Here is an 18,065-nt window from a genome sequence, read left to right as displayed (position 1 = left end):
CGAGGGCCACTAACGTGGGCCCAGGCCCGGTAATCCCCAGTGTTGCCCGTGGAACGGGTATACAAGGCCATTAGCAACCCGGGTTACCAAAGCAGCAACTCTGGGTGCTAAAAAAAAAAAAAAGGATTTTCCTTCCTACAGTGGAACGCTGCGACTGTAGCGTTCCATTGTAGGAAGGAAAATCCTTTACCAACATGACTGCCATGGAAAGGGAAGGCGGGGCTTAATACAGAGCACCTCTTTCCTTTCCATGGTGGCCATGGGAAGCTAAGAGGAAGGTGCGGCTGCGGCAGCAAGGGCTGCCACAGCAGAAATAAGGTAAGTGGTGGGGGGTTAAAAATGCCACACCTTGTGGAGAAAACACCATTGAGGAAGCACCTGCAATGCCTGAAACATTGAATCTAAAGCAGTGCCGGATTATTCATGGGCCAAGTAGGCACCGGCCTATAGGCCCCACTCCCTTCAGGGTCCCCACAACAACGGATCAAAATAAAGAAGTGCAGAAAATTAAAAACGTATTAGGAGATAATTTGCAAGGGCAGGCCCCATCATTTAGACTGCCTCCCCCACAGGGTTTTATCCGGCACTGATCCAAAGCACATGCACATTGTGGGCCGAGAGGAAAATGCAGCGTGCCCATGGACCTCATGACATCAGGCACCGTGGACATGCACCCATGACAGATGGCTGTTATTCCATACTGTTTTGACTTGTAAGAGGGCAGACTTTTGAAAAACAATAGGTATTTAATGAGCGATCATGGCGATAGGTTTAAATGCAATGAATTTCCAAATAATGCAAAAACCACAACACGTCCTTTTATGGGTCTTTCCCCATTCAACGTCACAAACAGATCTTTAATTAAAAAAAATATGCTAAAGTGAAATCGGAATACTGCCTCAAAATATCCATGTATTCATTGACAGTTTGATTATCGATTGGTTTTATGAATGCTCTGCCACTGGCTACTCTTCTCAAATAAGCGAGTACCTTGTGCACCAGGCAGCTAGCTACTGTCCCTGAGAGCAACAACGACTGAAGGGCATGTATTTGCTTATATGCATTTTGAAAAGAAATCTCTAAAATATGGGCCGGAAATCCCACCACTCTTTATTGTGCAATGGAGCAACATGCACAAAGTCCAAAAATAGTTTTATTTGCTTAGAAAAAGAAATCGGATCAGAACGCCAAGTCCAAAAACTAGAGCACTCATGATAATGATGTTATTTATCTAGCGCTTAAGCCTAAGCGCTTTACATAGAACATATATGCATACAATATCACCCAACCTGAGTTGGTATACATTTATTGACCTAGCTAGGAAGGATGAGTTGGCCTTGCCGGGATTCAAACCTGCGACCTGCAGATCGACACAGATCGCACCCCCGCTGAGCTATCTTACTAGCATTGCCTATCTTCTAAAGCTGATCTATTCAAGAAAAGAGAAACCCTAATGAGGCTTTTATTGATCTATAAAGGTAATATTTGTGCATGTTACTCATTTGCTTATGGTCTGTCCCTGGCATTTGGTAGCAAATACACTATGGTTAACTTAAACGTTCTTCTGTTCTGTACGTGTCATTTCGAAGTGTGTTGTGCAGGTAGGTACATTACTATGAACGAGGAAGGTCACACTATCTTGATTCAGTATCGGTGCATAGAGTGCTGCCTCATGTACCACCTCCTGTCCTCCCCACTCACCGTGTGGCGACAAAGAATGAAGAGACTGACCAAGTGGTGCCTTGGTGGTTGCTAGAAACTTGTATTAAATGAAAAATAAATCTATCTATCCCGAACCCTAAAGGGGTTTCCCTACCTAAACTAAAGAAACTTAGTTGCTCATCTGGAAGTCGGTGAAAGTCCAAATCAAAAGGCACCTTCCATGTCCAAAAGCTCCTATGCGATCTCTGTCACTAGAAGAAAACAACTAAAGTTCAAGGTCTTATCTGACACCAGGAGAATGGCTCCCTTCTCCTACATGAGTATCTCAAAAGAGCAGTTCCAAGGTTTCAAAGAGCAAAACAGTTCTACAAGGGGTTCCCTGGGAGAAGAGAATGACTCCTTCTCCCAGCTGATTCCTGGGAGAAGAGAATGACTCCTTCTCCCAGCTGATTCTGCAGTGTTCTGGATGGTGTTCAACAATAAGCGCAATTATTTCACTTAGCTTTTAACACCATCTTCTTTCATTGTAGCATTCCCCTTGCCCTGACTGGGATGATGAAAATACTCTGAATCCCACTCTACTGTCCAGCACCACACTCTTGTGGAACTTCCCAGGGAATCGTGATTCAATGCTTTCTAAGCTTCTTCATGATTTACAGTCTCAAGTGTTCCCGGCCCCCTCCCAGACTTATCCTTGATCCTGTTACCTTCTCCATGGGACATTTTCACGGGTTTTGCCAGGGGTCCTGGTTCTGCCCTTTCTTCTTCTTCTTGCTCAATGCAGCTTCTGTGGCTTGCTTCTCTTCACGGCCGTGGACTGCTGGTGGTTTCGGCACAATTGTCAGACTGCTCGGTCCACCCACGACAAGTCACACCACCAAAACTGTCTCTCGTTATTGCTAGATATACGCCTACACGGTACCGCAGTAGGCTGGGGCAGGTGGTCTTGGTGCCATGGTCGGTCCAGGCAATCCACTAACTACAGGTCACACCTTCACCTCTCTCTGCTTATGCAAAGCCGGTCTCCTACTAGCACGCAAGATGCATCTCGAGCCTCCCACGTTACGACTCGGCAGCCAAGGAGATCTGCCTTGCAGTCTCCCCGTGCCTACGTTCAGTCTCACAGGCTCAATGGTGGCCTCCTCGCTCGCCCAGTTCTCCTCCTGGAGTCACAATGGCTCTCGGCAAATCAGAATCACACAGGCTACAGCCAGGTGGTCCTCAAAACGACGAAGAACTCCTTCCAATCTCAGCCTCTGGTGGAGAAGAACACTGTCCTTCCTTGCTGTTTAGTTTAAATAGCGGGGACAGCGCCGCCGTACCGTCAGTCCAATTGGCTCCAGCTGCTCGAGTGTTCTCCCCTCTTCACTGTAGCATTCTCAGGTTCTTCCCCATCCCAGTACTTGTCAAATCAAGGTTAATGGATATTTTATAACACATGGTTTTCGACATGAGCCTATGTACACAAGGTTTGGTCACTGATATCACCCTAAGGGGGTTGGCGGATAAAGAGGCTGTGTCCTAGACCCACGGCGTTATTCCTGGGAGGGGAGTTCATCACCATGAGAACCACCCCTAGGTGAACTATTGGTTACTGGCCACACCTCCCTAGCCTCAAAGAAAGGGTACTCCCCTCTGCGAAGAAGTGACGCCATCTAACGAATCATCACACTGGCCACCTAGTAAGGCTGATTCTCCACAGCTCTGTTGACATGTGGCCGCCTGGACCTAGTCAGGATTTTATGCCTGGAGGAGCACAGATAATGGGGGCAACAAATCATGTGATGTGAGTGCCCTCACACCGCAGTGTCATTTAGTAGCCAGTAGATGTGATGAGCACATACCTGACCAATTGACGATCAAATGCCGCAAACAAAGGTTTGCAAAGAGATATGGAGAATGTTCCATCCATCTTAAGTTGAGGCTTCAAATAGCCATAGAGAATTCCTTAAGAAACTGGAAGAAGACTGTGAATCTGTGAATCCAGAAACCAATTAGTTCATTAAAGGTGCCTGCAACAAGACAGGAAGTGCTGATGCCCTCGATTCAACCGGGAGCATAAGAGATGAGGGTGCAAGAGGAAGGTAGGTGGTATAATGGAAAGCAGGGTTTTCACTGTGGCAACATACGGCACCTCGCTCGTGACAGCAACTGCTATGCTCACTGTCTGTCTGAACAGTGTGTCTAGAACGGGCATATTGTGCTGCCTCCATCTACTAGCAACAGCTCTCTGCCTCTCCAACCTGCCACCTATGGACCCTGATGCCCCGCAGCTCTATTGCTGTGGAGCCAAATGGAACTGGTCAGGGCTAAGTCAGAAGGAGCTCTACAGAGAATGGGGGTATCAGATCATGTGATATGGGTGCCCACAGACCACAACACACCCCAACGTACTTTCCCTGTGCAAGGGATTCCACCCTGGTAGGCCTCACACCCCAGACTGAGCGGGACCCCCACCCCATTTCTCATGGTGAGCCTAAAGACCAAGTCACATTAAGTATACTTGTGCAACCAGAAATGTGGAGCAAATGAGGGTCGGACAATGGTCAATCCAAGTTCAGCCGAACTACACAGTGACCCTCATTTGGAGAGCCATGTCATAATTGTACACTTATTTTCAGTTCTGTTTTTTTTTCAATGACAAGGGTCTGCCCCCAACATCTGTGAAGCCGGGGTTGCAAGAGCAGCTCCAGAGGTAGCAAAGGTGAGGCCATGGAGGCCGCCCGTTTCCCCTTGCAATACCAAGTGATGTCCAGGTACTTTGCTGCTTCCAGAACCCTGTACATCTTTTTTTTTAAACGGATCAGACTCCAAATAGCACTGTGAAAAATAATGTGAGGTCCTCTCATTCTGAGGACTAATGAGGGTCCAGACTCTGTATCCACTGTTTCTCCATGGCATTTGACCTGTCCAAACAACTGTGAATTGACTGTTGTCAAGCTCTGTAGAGGGATTCCATGATCACATGCTGGAGTGTGACATAAAAAGAATACATACATCTTCTGAGAGATGCAACATCCTGATGGGACCTGACTGGGAAAAAGAATAGCAGTAGCGCGACCTGGCCCTAGCCCTTTGTGATCACACATATCCTACTGTTATATCTCCTCAGGGATAACTAGGGCTGGCAATTAGCCTTTATCGCTAAGCTAAATTGAGGCGCTTTCTAATTGTTATTGTCATTCGAACAGTTTGAAATTATGTGGGGGCCATGGTCTACTTCCATTTACAGCCCTTCCATCACTCTATTGGCATTGAACGGGTCTGAACCTGTATGGGGGGTTACAGTACTGTCTGAAGTGTTCTTCCCATTACAGACGCAGGCATTTACATCCCCGTGATGGATGCATGCACAAAGGTCAGTATGGTGGTCCACAGAATAAAAGGAAGGGATGCCTTGTTGTCCGAGTCGTCAAAGTTGACTTTGTTCAAATGACAACAGCTGTTTGAACATTTTGTTAACATTTCGCTAGGGGAATGTTTGTAAATGCTAGTGATGACCTGCTCCTCTAGGGGTATGGCACACAGTGGATAGTTGTGCAGTGGGGCACCAGTGCTCTTCTTCCTTTGGAGGGGGTAATTACAATTGTAAAGCGCCTCGACTTACCCAGGCTGCTAATAGGCCCCTGTCCTTCACTTTAGGTACATGGATGTTCTTAGCCTATTGAGGTCTCTTCTGTTTTATTGCAGAGCACAGACATCTCCACATTGGGTGATGAATGAAGTCAAGCTGCAATGGCTTGTCCCGTTGCTTGCCATAGAGCGAGTTGCTCCCCATTTAGAGATGTGTGCTGTTGGATCAGGTCTTGGCAAATGGCGTGTTCAGAAATAACATTGCAGCCAAAGGGGTTTTGCCTAATCTCTCCCTAGATTTTAAGAACTGCACTTGCCATTTCCACACCAATAGAGGTCCGTTGTACAAATGCCTTTCTTTATTCAGCTTGAAATGCCTCATTTCTGTTGCCAGAGTTCACTTTGAAGCTGTGGATTCACTCCCATCCTTTGGGCCCAAGTTCCAATGATGGTGACTGATGGGCCGAAACCCTTAACTTGGGGTCTCAGTTTTCCGGTGAAAAAGGGGAGGCCATGTTCCAGCTGGAAAGCTGGCTATGTGGCAGAGGGTTCCTAGGGAAGTTCTGTGTACAGGGTTGCCCAACTCCAGGCCTTGAAGGCCGGAGCCGGTAGGGTTTTCAGGATACCCCTTATTAATATTCATGAGATAAAGTTGTATACAATGCTTCTAAATGTATGCACAGTTTCATCATTAAGATTACTGAGGGACATCCTGAAAACCCTTCAGGATCCCGGCCCTCGAGGTCTGGAGTGGGACAACCCTGGTGTACAGTGTGAAATGCCGCTACAGTCTCAGCATGCATGTTGTTGTGTGTACGAACATACACATATACTCCGTAAATCCTGGGAATTGTGTACTTGAATAGTAATAACAAATATACAGCTGTTAAGTTATGTAGCTCAAAAAATGTATAAATAAGAACCACTAATAGTAACAGGGTATGAATAAAGAGAAAAATAATAAACCGCTAATAATGAACACTGAAACCTATTCACAATCCTTCCGCACTCAGGAAAAGGGGCTAAATGAAAGCAGTGCACACATGGAGTTGATTGCGGGGTGACCCAGATAATGAGGCATTGGCCCAGTTGATGCGGGGTGCACACCAGGTTTGAACCCTGGTCGCAGGTTTCTCACCGGTGCACCGGTCTGGCACTCGAGCATGCTTCCAGCACTTACCCCCAGTAGAAGGAATGCCTGAAAAGCCATCACTCAGTGCCTCATTGGCCATGATGGCATGGTGGGCGAGTGAAGCTGCGGGTGCTTTGCACAGCATTTCAGAAGGCTGTGCCCTGCATGGATGGGGCCATAAATACTGCCATCTGTTGGGGAGGTGCTGGAATCGTACAATTTAAAAAAGAAATGGGATATGTACAAATGATGTTGTCGAGTACTAGATACTTTTACGTAGTTTCGCCCTTTGAAAATGTACCATATGTTTTTTTTTTTTAAATATTTTATTTCGGAACATTTTTCATTGAAATATTACAGTCGCACGCCCTCACGTTTGCAACATGAAGGATCCCTTGTCCAGGGCACCCGCTTGTCAGGAGGGCGCCCTGCCTCTGCGATTGCGCTCTGGGGGAGGTAGCCGAAGTGTGGGATTCCATTGGGTGGAAGATGGGAGGTTTCAAATCATCCACTTGATCATTTCTATAGCGCCTTCCACCATTGCTATGGATATGATCCCAAGGCGCCAAAAGCCGCTCTGTTTGATATGGCATAGGACAGCTGGCCAGGAGGGCTTTGTGGTACGACCTATCTGTTACCACCAAAGGTGTTTTCTTAGTGCAACCTGTGCGAAATGGTAATCAGAGTTGCGAGATCACTATTGTGCATGAACCTGTGACGTGTCCAACACCTGCCGCCAGCTTGGACTTTTTGGTCAATCTCGCTTTTTGCACTGGGGTTTAGGACTCTCTGCCTAAAGTCGGGAGGGAAAACCAAACTACCAATCCCAGCATGCAGTCAAACTGGGCTAAAAGTGTCAGACAATAATACCACGTGGGCTGCTGTTCTCCATCTAAAGGAGGCCCCGTGAAGTGTGGCGCATCTTTCGAGGAAGGTATGCATGCTGGGAAAGTAATCTAGTCTGTCTTCTCTTTTTGTTGCAGTTTTTCATCATCCTGCTGATCATCCTTCTGGTGGAGCTGATTTTGCTCATCCTATTCTTTGTCTACATGGACAAGGTAAGGAGAAACCTGAAGGACGCCTTCTCTGGGCTCTCTGTAAATGTCACACGATTCACATTCTGCTATGAACTGGTCTCCTGGCAGGTCCGGTTTAATGAGAGCCCGCTCTCCAGCTGGACGTGCATCCTGTAGTCACACGTGCCATTAGCATTCCTTCGTATTTCATTGCATAGTGCTTGTCCACGTAAATGCTATTTAATATTAGGACCATGCATGTGTTTTGTAAAGGTTCTGCAATTCTCATAATTATGATATTCACAGTAGTAACCATGTTAGCCACCCAGCTAACTGTAAACGGCTTTGGAGGTCGGTCCATACATACAAAGGGCTCTACACTCTGGAACTTCATCTCATTCAACCTCAAACTCAAGAGAGCGCTTTCTGACATTTTGCAGGAGTTTGAAAAGCTAATGTTTCTCTGTGTGTACTGGCCTAGGGGAATACATGACGGTGTTCTCCAATCCATTCTGGACAATCCAATCATCCTGTTTTTTTTTTTTTCATTTGCATTCTGGGGCTTGTAGTGCAGAGTTCCACGTGTTTAATCGAGGACAACTTGACCCAGTCTGCAAAGAAAGAGGTCTTGACTTCTGATAGCGTATGAATAGAATGGCGGGCGAATGCGCGCGGGACGCAGCATGGCAGGCGCCGCCCCTTAGTGGGGGTTGCCGGGCCAGAGACACTCCACCCCCCCCCCCCCCCGAGTCACCGCCCTCTGGCGGCGCGCGGGGGGGGAGGGGGGAACTCACACTCACAGGGGGGGGGGGCGGGACGAGGGGGAAGGGGCCGCCCGGAAGTGGCTGGGGGTACCCGGGGAACAATTGGGGGGGAGGGGGGCAGCCGGGGGCGGGGGAACAGGAAGCCGGGGGGGGGGGGAGACCCTACAAAAGGGCAAGGATCGTCCCTAGAACGATCTCTTCTTCCGGTTTCCTGTTCCCCCTCCACGTCCGTGGACAAGAAGAAGCTTTTCCAGGACGAGAAGAAGTTTGGAAGAAGCTTTTGCCTGAGGTCGTGCTGTCGCCTGCGGTCGTCTGTTCTAGCGGCGGTTGCGGTGGTTGCTTCCCGCGGTTCCTGGGATGAGTGAGGAGTTCGGGCATCGTTGGCGAAGGTTTTCCAGCCTCGGTGATCGTTTCGGAGACGTGGTGGATTCGCAGGTGAGCGGGTGGGCACTTGGTCGGGTACGGGTTGGGGGGTTGCGGTGGCCAGCGGCGGCCGTGGCTTCCTCGCGAAGGGACTGCGGACACGTGCATCGCTCCGTGAGGTCGGGGGGGGTGGGGGTGTACTTTTATTGAAGCGCGTGCTGTGCAACTGGTGCTGGGAGGCTAGTGGGGAGGAAGCGGAGCGCGTCGGACGGGCGTGGGTCTCCAAGGGAATTTTTTCCCCTTCTCTTTCCATGTGACCTCGTCAAGAGAGCATTTACGTGGTGATTATCTGAGCAGTTACTGCACCTGGTATACTTGCCTTACATGTCCAACCGTCGTTTTGCAACCTTGGGAATGTACGAATGCCGTCCATTGCGGATTTAGCAGCTTTTGGGCTCTGTATTCGTTGACTGATCGGCAGCATTTTAGATAAGCAGGCCATTAGAGGTTGGCTTTGTTGACCTGGAGTGATAGCGCGTGTGGAGCTGGCGCTGGAGAGAGCTGCTGCAAGCTTGCTCTCTCTGTGAAGTAGGGGAAAGGTTACTAGAGTGCAAGCCAGCCGGCGCCGGGCGGCTGTGCTCGTCCGCTCATGCACGCTTGAGTGATTCTGCACAGGGTAGTGTTTTTATTGAATCTGTGATGCATGTGACTACCGTTCGCTCTTGAAGTAGTGCCGGCTTTCTAGTGGGCTCTGGAGGTACAGCCAACTACACTTTAAAGCAAGAGCCTGGTGTGTTGAGAATAACCGGTTGTGGGTAAATGCAGTTGCTTTCCTCATGGGCGGGAACTGACTCGCTCACTGTGAACAGGTCCTTTGTTGGGTGTGCTAATCGTAACCCTGCCGTTTGTCCCGGGTAACCTCTAGAGTGGCGCGCCCAGCACAGGCAGCGGGAGACACCGGAGTATGGGATGCCGATGGGATTTGCAGAGCGTTATGAAAACGGGGGGGTATTCCGAGGTTGGAGGGGAGTTGATGGGCAGCCAGCGGGAGCGTCCATTTTGCCGGGATGCCGTCGGGCCTACGGTTTATCCGGCGTGAAGCGGGAGTTGGGGGCCTGTGTTTTTCATGCTGTTTTCCTGGGGCTAACGTTTCATTGCACAGGTGCGCGGTCATCGCGCCGCTTGCTGCGAGTTTCACCGAAGGGTGGGGTGGCCTCGGGGGCCGGGTTCGGGAGCGTGTTGGGGCCTGCTTTCTCTGCGGTGTTCTTTCTTTGTTGCACCATATGGTGCACGTACGGGCGGGTTCTGTGCCGCTTCTTTTCGCGTGCAGGAGATTTTGTTTGTAGTGTGGAGTGGGTTCACCATGCCAACATGAGTCGGTGGATGCCCCCACTTTTATTGGTAATATTTGACCCCCTGGTGGCTAGTTTTGATCACGTCGTGTCCTGTAAATGTAGGCTGTGAGGGGGATCACTCGCATCTCTTGCCATCCCTTCCTCGCCATTAGGATGAAGGCCCTGCGCGCACTGGCCTCGATTGTTCTGTGTGAAATGGGAGCTCACACTTCCTACAGGCTGTCTCTGCCGGCAAGAGGCCCTGTAGTTAATGCTGGCTGTAGAAGGGAACTCACGCAGCTTTTACGGGTCCTGCATCTGTGCTACTTGCTTTGGGGGGTGAAGCCGCACAGCAGAAAGGAGCTTGGATGGCAAGAAGAACGAAAGAAGGGATGGGACAGAAGTGGTTGGGAGGGGGGAGTGGGGGGAGCGAAGGGACGCCTAAAAAAAAAAAAAAAAAAAGTTGGAGCAGTGAAATGGGGGAAACGGAGAGAAAAATTGGAAGAGAGTTGGAAACTATAACTTAGAGAAAGTGGGAAAGCACAAAGCAAGAGAGAAGGGGTACGCGGGTAGGGCTGGGAGAGGAGTGAGGGGAGCTGGGAAAAAAGTCGGTGGTTTCGCATGGGTTTGGGGTAGTGGGTAGTGGCGTGACTTGACGATTTTTCAAGCATAGGGTACAGTTGCTGGATGACATATGGCTGATGTCTTTCTCTACATCGATTTTGTGGTTGCGGGAGACAGCGCTCACGAGGGGCGGCCTGGCCGTGCCTCTACAGCGGTTTCTCGGTTTCGGGAGACGATGCTCACGAGGGGTACCTTGCCGGGGTGATTTGTGCTGGGGCTAAGTGTGGGGCGATGGTCGGCTACAGAGCCAGGCTAGAGATGTACAGGGGCCGCAGTAGTGCCGGGCAGATTTGCAGGGGAAGGTTTTGTTTTGTTTGGGTGCGTCGTGGGAGAGGTATGATGTCCATCCAGGAGCTCGAGCACATCCCGTTTTGCTGCTGTGTCAATTTTCACTCATATTCTCCCCCGTGGTGGTTCCGTCTCTCCTTCTCCTCTCCGCCCCCCTCATCCCCCCTCCCCCTCCTTCCCCCCAGTTCCCGCCCCGCCCTGCCACGCCCTAAATTGCGCTTTCTGCTTATGCTGCAGACAATGCTCACACATGCATTAAATTTCTCCAACATCGGTGCAGGAGGATAAGCTGACAGGGGGGCCTTGTTTTAAGTGGGTCGGGCAAGCCTGAGGATAACAGGGTGAACTCAGGCCAAGCGCACCGGTTGGCGGAGGGTAGTCATTGGGGGGGTGGGAGTGAATTAAAGTTGCATGACCTCATTAATACAAGTGGGCTTCTGTACAAGATGGTGTCTTGTCGGGAGGCGCCAGCGGGGCAGCGTGGGTTGCCTGGATACGAGGGAGGAGGGAGTTAGGGAGGTGGGACAGTTTGAGGTCACCGTGTACTATGAGTAGTATCCCACATGTTTCATCATCAATATGTGACACATATCAATTTGTCTCGTAGATCGGCATGTCGTTCCAGGCTAGCACGGCCAATTCGGCGCACGACGTCATCGAATTAGTGCTAGTAGAGGAGGGACTACAAGGGCAGGAAGTCCCGGTCCCATCAGCCACTGGGAGGGGCATGGATGCACAATCATGGGCCGAATTCATGGCCCTTACAGAGGTTATGGGGTGGCAGGCAGCCATGGCCAGGATGGGCGGGCCGGTTATGCCCCGGCGCGATGAAAATGCCGGGCACGCATTGGATGGGATTAATGTGGACAATGTACACGCCAGCACGAGTGGAGAGAACCCGAATGGGGGGGAACAAACACTGCCAAATAACGGTCACGAGCCGGGAGCACCGCGGAAAAGAACGGCCAAAACAAGCGGGGGACCACACCACAAAAAGACAAAAAGGGACTTGGAGGAAGAATTGGCGGCATTAAAAGCGCTACTGGGGGCCACCCCTCCGGCCCCCACCGCCCCCCCAAGACCGTGCCACATACACCACATCCACCCACGCCGGCAATCCCGCAACCCATTAAGGCAGCAGTTCCGAAGGACATAGGGGTGTGCACAACGGAAATGCCGGCCCCCCTTAACACGGAAGTAAATGGTGAGTCAGAACTAGTGCGCACCATTACTCGGGTGGTATCAGGCTTACTTGGAAAAGCAGGCAGGAACCCCCCTACCGCAAACAACATTGGCACAACCGCCACAGTGGCGAGCAACGTTTGGAGAGGCGGGTATCCAGTACAAGCCAGCACGGGGGCGACAGGCGGCGCGGCGAGAGACATGGCAACAGGCATACCGGCAACGCCGGGACATGGGGAGGCAGGCGCAGGGCTCCCCGCTAAGTTACCAGCCGCAACAGGGGATGGCTATTCATCTTGGTTATTGCCGGGAAGGGTGAAGAAACAGATTTGGGATGGAAAATTTATAGATTTATTGCCTCTGTTGGAACACGAAATGGAGGGGGAGGACACACTAAATGACATCGGGGGGAGGGAGACGGTCAAAGCCAGGAAGAGAGTGAGGCCGGCAAAAACGTTAGCTAACTGGCTGGCAGCTTTTAAAATTTTGGCCCAAACCATACACTGAAAAGATCCTTCGTTAAACCCAGCACTGATGGGTTACAGGGCTGGCGTGATTCAAGAACATAATATTCTGGGCGGCAACGAATGGTTCCTAAGAGACCAACGTTTTCGCCTCAGGATGGCACATGACCCCGATTTGAAGTGGGTGCACAAATCAGTAGAGGATTGGCTGGGATCTACCAGGGGGACCATTGAACAGGCTGATGGGTCTATAGTATTCACAGGGGGCCGGGGGAACCAGATAGGGATCACAAATGAAGGTTTGATGCTGCCAGGGACGGGATCACCCGTGGGGCCCTCACTTAACAAAGCAGGGCCTGGGGGAGCCGGTAGGGTCGAGTTCACCGGTTGGGCTAGCAACGGTGGGATAACACAAGCTGGGCGGCCAGGGACAGGGGTATTACCATCAGCACCCGCACAAGGGCCGGTTAGGGCTGGGGGCGGTGGATCTCCGGCTCCTCCACTAGGAAGGTCTCAGTTCTATTGCCATCAAGAGCGAGGTACTGCATATAAAGATAAGGCTATCTAAAACTGACCAAGGGGCCAAGGGCTGTTCCCTGGCCTTGGCAAGATTGGGGCAAGACCCATTTTGTCCAAAAAAAAACATGTAAGGGTACCTAGGGATAAGGAGGGAGGGACCAGGGTACTTATTTACCCACGCCAACGGCACACCACTCACGCAGTTTCAGTTCCGGAGGGTACTGGCCAGCACGCTAGAAAGAACAGGGGAGAACCCGGCCCAATATTCTACGCATTCGTTCCGCATAGGCGCGGCAACCACGGCCAGTAGAGAAGGGATGGGGGAGGAGGAGGTCAAGAAGCTGGGCCGGTGGGATTCCGACAAATACAAAGTATATGTACGCCTGTAAAACGGGCGGCACGGGAAGGGGGGGGGGGTAGCTGCGGAACAGGAGGAGGGACACATATGGTAATCAGCTGTAATGTTTCCTCCCAGATGCGGCACGGGTGTGGATCGTGGGCCATTCCTTCGTCACTCGGGCGGCGGGAAGAGCACGGAAGGCACACAGGGACGGGAACCTGGGATTCCGGCAGACAAGGATACTGTGGCTGGGAAAGGCCGGCCTCCATTGCGACCAGTTGTGGGACACCCTGGAAGCGACTTCGCACATGCACGGTTACCCCGATGTTGTGCTGATTCATGCGGGGGGTAACGATCTGGTCGCAAAGGGACGCAAAGACTTATCCGCGCGGTTAAGGGCCCTGTTCACTAGAATTGGCAGGGAATTCAAGGCGGTTGAAGTCATGTGGTCGGAAATTATCCCCAGAATGGTATGGAGGGGGGCGGCACGACACGGGGCGATCGAGGAATCGAGGAGAAAGACCAACGGGAGGATGGGGGGATTTTTGAAAAGCAGAGGAATGGTTTGGGTAAGGCATCCCCTGCTAACATTAAAAGTACCCGGGTATTTTGATTCCGACGGAACACACCTCTCGGATGTAGGAACAGCACTGATGTGCCTGGAATGGATAGAAGGGCTAAGGAAGGTGGGTTGTACATGAATGCAGCCAAAATAGGGGCACGGGGAAGGAGGGGTGGGGGAAGGCAGGGGGGGGAGGGGGTGGATCAGGAGATGAGCAGGGGAGGGTAGGCGATGCGGAAAGGGAGAATGGGGGAACTCTCTGCCGCCGGCTGCCCGCAGAGAGTCTTGGAGGAGTTACAATGCGATCCCTGTAGCAAAGCGCTGTCCGGCCCATAGGGGAAGGCACAGCCAACAGATTAGATCATACGGTGCCCCAGGAGTACTATACTCAGGGGAGGCCCTGGGAAAAAGGGGAGGGAGATAGGGGTCTTGGAAACCATTCCAAACCCAAAAGAGAGGGCCGGGGGGGGGGTCAAAAGAACGAAGCTCAAAACACAACTAAGGTATACAAGGGGAAGCCCTCCGGGGGGGGGAAGGAATTGGGGAAAGAGGGCCTCAAGTAGAGGCGGTGCTAGAGAAGAAGGTGGGACGGTGAGTCTCAATAGCAGGGGACACTAGGCAGAAGGACATCGCAGGATGATGACCGTTTAGGCAGGGAGAAAGTGGTGGTGGGTCGGCACCGGAGGTCGGGGCCGGCCCGGTGTATGTATGAGATGTATTGGGACACTGTCAGTGGTGTCTGTATAGGAACTTGCCAGGCGCCAAGGGGCGGCCTGCGGTAGATAGAAGGGGACCTGGGGGACGCAAAGAGGGGAGGGGGCGGGCAGAGATGCAATTGGGGTCTATGGAACAAAGTTAAGAGGTGAACTACACGATGGATGGGGGCAAGGGGCAATCAGCGACAGATGAACACGGGGTAGAGAGAAGATAGACAGGGACGGGGTACCCCGGAGGCGTCCGCTGGACGACGACGGGGAGGAGGGGGGGGCGACCCTAGGTAACCTCACACGGAGTAGAAGAACCTGTGGTGTGGCGAATTACGGATCGTATGTAAGATAACTCCAAGACTTTATGCAAAATAAAGCTGCTGTGGCATTAACATTTCCAATCGTACAATTGTCTCCGCCTATTATTGCTTGCACGGGGAAGGAAGGGGGAAGGCCGGCACGGGAGAAAGGGAGGCGGTGGGGGGGGAGAGGGACTGGGGGGGAGGTGCCGGCCTACACGACACCGGGGCGACGGAAGGGAGGGTGGTGTGGTGAGTGAGCTGTGGGGGGGGAGGCGAAGGGTGTTAGGCTGCCCCCGCTATGGCGGGCGAATGCGCGCGGGACGCAGCATGGCAGGCGCCGCCCCTTAGTGGGGGTTGCCGGGCCAGAGACACTCCACCCCCTTGAGTCACCGCCCTCTGGCGGCGCGCGGGGGGGAGGGGGGAACTCACACTCACAGGGGGGGGGCGGGACGAGGGGGAAGGGGCCGCCCGGAAGTGGCTGGGGGTACCCGGGGAGCAATTGGGGGGGAGGGGGGCAGCCGGGGGCGGGGGAACAGGAAGCCGGGGGGGGGAAGACCCTACAAAAGGGCAAGGATCGTCCCTAGAACGATCTCTTCTTCCGGTTTCCTGTTCCCCCTCCACGTCCGTGGACAAGAAGAAGCTTTTCCCACCCGCCCTCCCGTTATGAATAAATGCGTTGTAATTATGTTGCTTTCTTTTTCAGGTCGCCCGGCGGAGTTACAATGCGATCCCTGTAGCAAAGCGCTGTCCGGCCCATAGGGGAAGGCACAGCCAACAGATTAGATCATACGGTGCCCCAGGAGTACTAGACTCAGGGGAGGCCCTGGGAAAAAGGGGAGGGAGATAGGGGTCTTGGAAACCATTCCAAACCCAAAAGAGAGGGCCGGGGGGGGGTCAAAAGAACGAAGCTCAAAACACAACTAAGGTATACAAGGGGAAGCCCTCCGGGGGGGGGGGGGGAATTGGGGAAAGAGGGCCTCAAGTAGAGGCGGTGCTAGAGAAGAAGGTGGGACGGTGAGTCTCAATAGCAGGGGACACTAGGCAGAAGGACATCGCAGGATGATGACCGTTTAGGCAGGGAGAAAGTGGCGGTGGGTCGGCACCGGAGGTCGGGGCCGGCCCGGTGTATGTATGAGATGTATTGGGACACTGTTGGTGGTGTCTGTATAGGAACTTGCCAGGCGCCAAGGGGCGGCCTGCGGTAGATAGAAGGGGACCTGGGGGACGCAAAGAGGGGAGGGGGCGGGCAGAGATGCAATTGGGGTCTATGGAACAAAGTTAAGAGGTGAACTACACGATGGATGGGGGCAAGGGGCAATCAGCGACAGATGAACACGGGGTAGAGAGAAGATAGACAGGGACGGGGTACACCGGAGGCGTCCGCTGGACGACGACGGGGAGGAGGGGGGGGGGCGACCCTAGGTAACCTCACACGGAGTAGAAGAACCTGTGGTGTGGCGAATTACGGATCGTATGTAAGATAACTCCAAGACTTTATGCAAAATAAAGCTGCTGTGGCATTAACATTTCCAATCGTACAATTGTCTCCGCCTATTATTGCTTGCACGGGGAAGGAAGGTGGAAGGGGGAAGGCCGGCACGGGAGAAAGGGAGGCGGTGGGGGGGGGGGGAGGGACTGGGGGGGAGGTGCCGGCCTACACGACACCGGGGCGACGGAAGGGAGGGTGGTGTGGTGAGTGAGCTGTGGGGGGGGGAGGCGAAGGGTGTTAGGCTGCCCCCGCTAAGGGTCCTGTTAGCATGCATGCACCAGCCTCGAAATGAGCCAAGGAAAGGGACTGCAAGACTTGGCCGTAGCAGACAGAAACCCCACCTTTCCCCAGAAGCGCTCAGATAACCTTTTCTAATATTTCACCCGAGATCTCCCTGCCTGCATGCCTCCCCGCTTTCTTACAGGTTCATAGTGTGGCTTGTAGTTCTAGGAGAGCCCTCCAGAACTTCATCTTTTTCACAATGGCATGCACAGCTCACCTTGCAACCATTCAATATGAGTCACTGTCTTGCAGCCCTGGATTTGTAGAAAATAGCACTTTCATGCTGAAGTTTGGATGCCCATAATTACTGCAAGGTCCAAAATCCAACGTGCCACGGGCTAAAAATCCAGGACTGCATAAAGAGACCAGCGTGACATTGGTCAATTTGGCAATTATAACAGTCAGATTGTGTGCTCCTTGTCATAGACATTGTGGATGAAACTCTGTCTGCACTATGTTCAATTGTTGTTGTTCTTTATGGGATCAGACCTAAAGTCCTAGACTCATAAATCGTCTGCGAATGCCGAGCCAACTGTCAGAAGTCACAGAGCCAATGATCGGCTGTGTAACGATGTGCCCGAGGGGAACCCCAAAGGGGGGAAAAAGGAACAGGGAAGACGGAAGCAGAAACCACTGGACAAGAGGCATACGTGCATGTCCTCTGGGTGAGGGTGGGTGAATTCCCTGATGCAGGCTGAGGGAGATGCGGAGCTGAGGAACCGGCATAATTAAACCGCCATGCAAACGCATATTGCAAACTGAAGTTGGTCCACCATTGAAGGCACTGTGCCTGTGAGCTAAGAACAGCTAGAGAATGCAATTAGCCACGTGGACTGTACAGCAGCTTGTTATATGCACAGAATTTCAGGCAATGGTCCTTCTTCTTAAAGTAGTTGTGTTAAAAGGCAGTGCATAGTAACTGTTATATGTGACATGCCCATACACCTCACACAGAACACAGGACCTTTCATTCTCTATGCTGAAGTGCTAGAGTTGTAACGATGCTGTTGCAAGTAGTATCGTGTTACGCAGTCGTTGCTTAAAATCCCAGAACTATTGAATGACCAGCCTTTCAACTAGCCTGGTGTCATAAGGCCGCCGCTATGGCCTGTCAGGCCTCACATGGCCATGGCTGTAATGCAAATAGCAGAACTACAAGTCCCAGAACAGAAGTGCTCTAGGCTCAGAAGCAGGCTCGTGACCAAAGACGATCCTGCTGGCATGCGGCCACCTTTGATCATATTGTTTGTTCCTCTGTGTGCTTAGTGGCGAGTGAGTGGCTGGCTCACAGCATGGCAGTGCTTTAAATATTCCCATAAATGCCCCAAGTTTGACCTCGGGCTATGAAGCAAGAGTTGAACAGGCGGGCTAAGACTTATCGCGGAACACAATAGTGTGTACCACTTAAAAGTGACCCGATTCGCAAGATTAAAAACCGGGATGGGCAGCAACACACAAGAAG

At 52.0% G+C, this 18,065-nt stretch overlaps 1 protein-coding gene across 8 annotated transcripts in view; it reads left to right on the top strand.

Moving 5' to 3' along the window:
- The window catches only part of TSPAN9 (tetraspanin 9), a 1,448,163-nt gene that overhangs the window by 1,348,245 nt on the left and 81,853 nt on the right, over positions 1–18,065 (top strand). For all 8 annotated transcript variants that reach the window (XM_069628285.1, XM_069628282.1, XM_069628286.1 and 5 more), the window contains one exon: positions 7,351–7,425. In XM_069628285.1, the coding sequence (XP_069484386.1) occupies positions 7,351–7,425 (75 nt within the window). The remainder of the gene's footprint in view (positions 1–7,350; positions 7,426–18,065) is intronic.

Source organism: Ambystoma mexicanum, chromosome 12 (assembly GCF_040938575.1).
Source record: "Ambystoma mexicanum isolate Mex_15411 chromosome 12, UKY_AmexF1_1, whole genome shotgun sequence".
Taxonomy (NCBI): Eukaryota; Metazoa; Chordata; class Amphibia; order Caudata; family Ambystomatidae; genus Ambystoma; species Ambystoma mexicanum.
This window is presented reverse-complemented; position numbering and strand designations above follow the sequence as displayed.